This window comes from Chaetura pelagica, unplaced genomic scaffold (genome assembly GCF_000747805.2).
Source record: "Chaetura pelagica isolate M959 unplaced genomic scaffold, ChaPel_1.0 scaffold159, whole genome shotgun sequence".
NCBI lineage: Eukaryota > Metazoa > Chordata > Aves > Apodiformes > Apodidae > Chaetura > Chaetura pelagica.
The window spans coordinates 66,216-68,467 of NW_009954555.1; the positions used below are offsets into that span (position 1 = coordinate 66,216).

At 61.6% G+C, this 2,252-nt stretch overlaps 1 protein-coding gene across 1 annotated transcript in view; it reads left to right on the plus strand.

The window, feature by feature from the left end:
* Nucleotides 1–2,252, plus strand: part of VWA5B1 (von Willebrand factor A domain containing 5B1) — a 22,780-nt gene that overhangs the window by 13,733 nt on the left and 6,795 nt on the right. Inside the window, 1 exon segment of the mRNA XM_010005217.1 lies at nt 974–1,161. Within this exon segment, the coding sequence (XP_010003519.1) occupies nt 974–1,161 (188 nt within the window).

Sequence of the window (2,252 nt, forward strand, 5' to 3'; positions counted from 1 at the left end):
CCAGCCCCTCCATGTCCTTCTTGTCCTGAGGGGCCCAGAACTGACCCCAGGATTTGAGGTGCCCCCTTCCCAGTGCCCAGCACAGGGGGATGATCCCTGCCCTGGCCCTGCTGCCCACCCCAGTGCTGACACCAGCCAGGATGCTGGTGGCCTCTTGGTTCATCCCAGCTGCTCCAGCTGGAACCCACAGCCCAGGTTCCTTCCCTGGAGATTTGTGTTTCCAAAGCTTTGCCCATGTCCTTCTTTACAAACCCCCCGAGCTGGAGAAGGATGAGCTGGTCCTGTCCCTCCAACCCCTGACAATGCACTTTGAGACCATGATGGGGGGGAAATAGCTCCAAAACCCTGTCCCCAGGGTGTCCCCACAGCTCAGCAGGGTGTTGGTGACAGCACAGAGCAGCTGGTGGCACTTCTGTGCTGGTGGTACCTCTGGTGGCACCTCTGAGCTGGTGGCACCTCCGAGCTGGTGGCACCTCTGGTGGCACCTCTGTGCTGGTGGCACCTCCGAGCTGCACGGGAACCTCTGCAGCCCACGGGCTGTTCTGCTCTTCTCCTTCTCAGAGGCACCTGCACATCCCGTCACCCTTGCCAAGAGCAGCGTGGGGCTCCTGCCCGCAGGGAGGGAACCTGCCACTCTCTCTGACAGGAGAACGTCGGCGCTAATGGGAACTAATTAGTGAACCCCTTTGTCTTCTCCAGGGAGGTGGAGGGAAACGCAGCCAGGCTTTTTTTTCTGGCTGAAAACTGCTCAGACTAAACCTCCCCAACCTGCTCTTCCTGACGTCCCCAGGAGTTTTGAGTGTGGGTTTTGTTGGGGTTTTTTTAATTCCCTTTGTGGTTTGGATGCTTTGCTTGAGCCAGCAGGGCTGAGCGTGGCCCCTTCTGCCCCAGCAGGACCCACTGGGAGCCAAGGGTGGGTGGTGCTGGGTGGTCCTGCTCCAGGCTGGAGCTGATCCTCTCTCCCACCACACAGGGATGGACGGGAAGGTTTCCTCCAGGAGAAGGGCCTACAGCACCACCCAGATTGCTGACCACGAGCCCTGCCAGAAGGTGCCCACAGGCAGTGACCCTGGCACTGACCTGCTGGGAAACCCCCTTGGCAAGACCCACCTGCAGGACCTGCAGCAGCTCAGCCCTGAGCCCTGGCACCTGGATTTCCAGGTAGGTGACCCCCAGGGAGGCTCTGCCTGCAGGCTGAGGCCAGTGTCCAGCAGCAGGAAAACCTCAGCTGCATGAGGGAAGAAGCCTGGCTCACACTGCTCCTGAGGGATACAGGGTCGTACAATCATGGAATTGTTTTGGTTGGAAAAGACCTTCATGACCAACCCCACCACTAACATGTCCCTCAGCACCATCTCCAGGGCTTGGAAGCCCATCCAGGGATGGGGATTCAAGCACCTCCCTGGGCAGCCTGGGCCAGGCCCTGACAACCCTTTCAGGGAGAAATTGTTCCCAAGATCCAACCTCAGCCTCCCCTGGCGCAACTTGAGGCCATTTCCTCTTGTCCCTCCCCTTGTTCCTGGGGAGCAGAGCCCGACCCCCCTGGCTCCAACCTCCTCTCAGCAGCTGCAGAGCCAGCAGGGCTCCCCTCCCCTCCTTGTCTCCCGGCTGGACACCCCCAGCTCCCTCAGCTGCTCCTGCTCACACTTGTGCTCCAGCCCCTTCCCCAGCTCCCTTGCCCTTCCCTGGCCTGGCTCCAGCCCCTCCATGTCCTTCTTGTCCTGAGGGGCCCAGAACTGACCCCAGGATTTGAGGTGCCCCCTCCCCAGTGCCCAGCACAGGGGGATGATCCCTGCCCTGGCCCTGCTGCCCACCCCAGTGCTGACACCAGCCAGGATGCTGGTGGCCTCTTGGTTCATCCCAGCTGCTCCAGCTGGAACCCACAGCCCACGTGCACCTGAGACACAGACCTGTGTGGTGACACAACCCAAGAACTGGGTTGTCCCCTGCCTGCAGCAGGGAGCAGGGGACATTTGGGAAGGTGTTCCAGCTGCTCTGCAGAAGGGTGGGGATGGTTCCCTCCCAGCCTCAGCCTCGCCTGGGTGCTCAGCAGCATCTGCAGGGCTGGGAGGACCAGCAGCACTTTGGTTCCCATGGAAACCAGGAGCAGGGCTGATGCTCTGGGGCTCTGGTTTCTCCTGGGCTGGGGGAAGGGGGGGCTGGGGGTGCAGGGCAGGAGAAACCAGAGCTCCAAGGCAGGGTGGGAGCAGGACCCCCCTGCAGAGCAGCAGGGCTGGGGCAGGGCTCTGTGC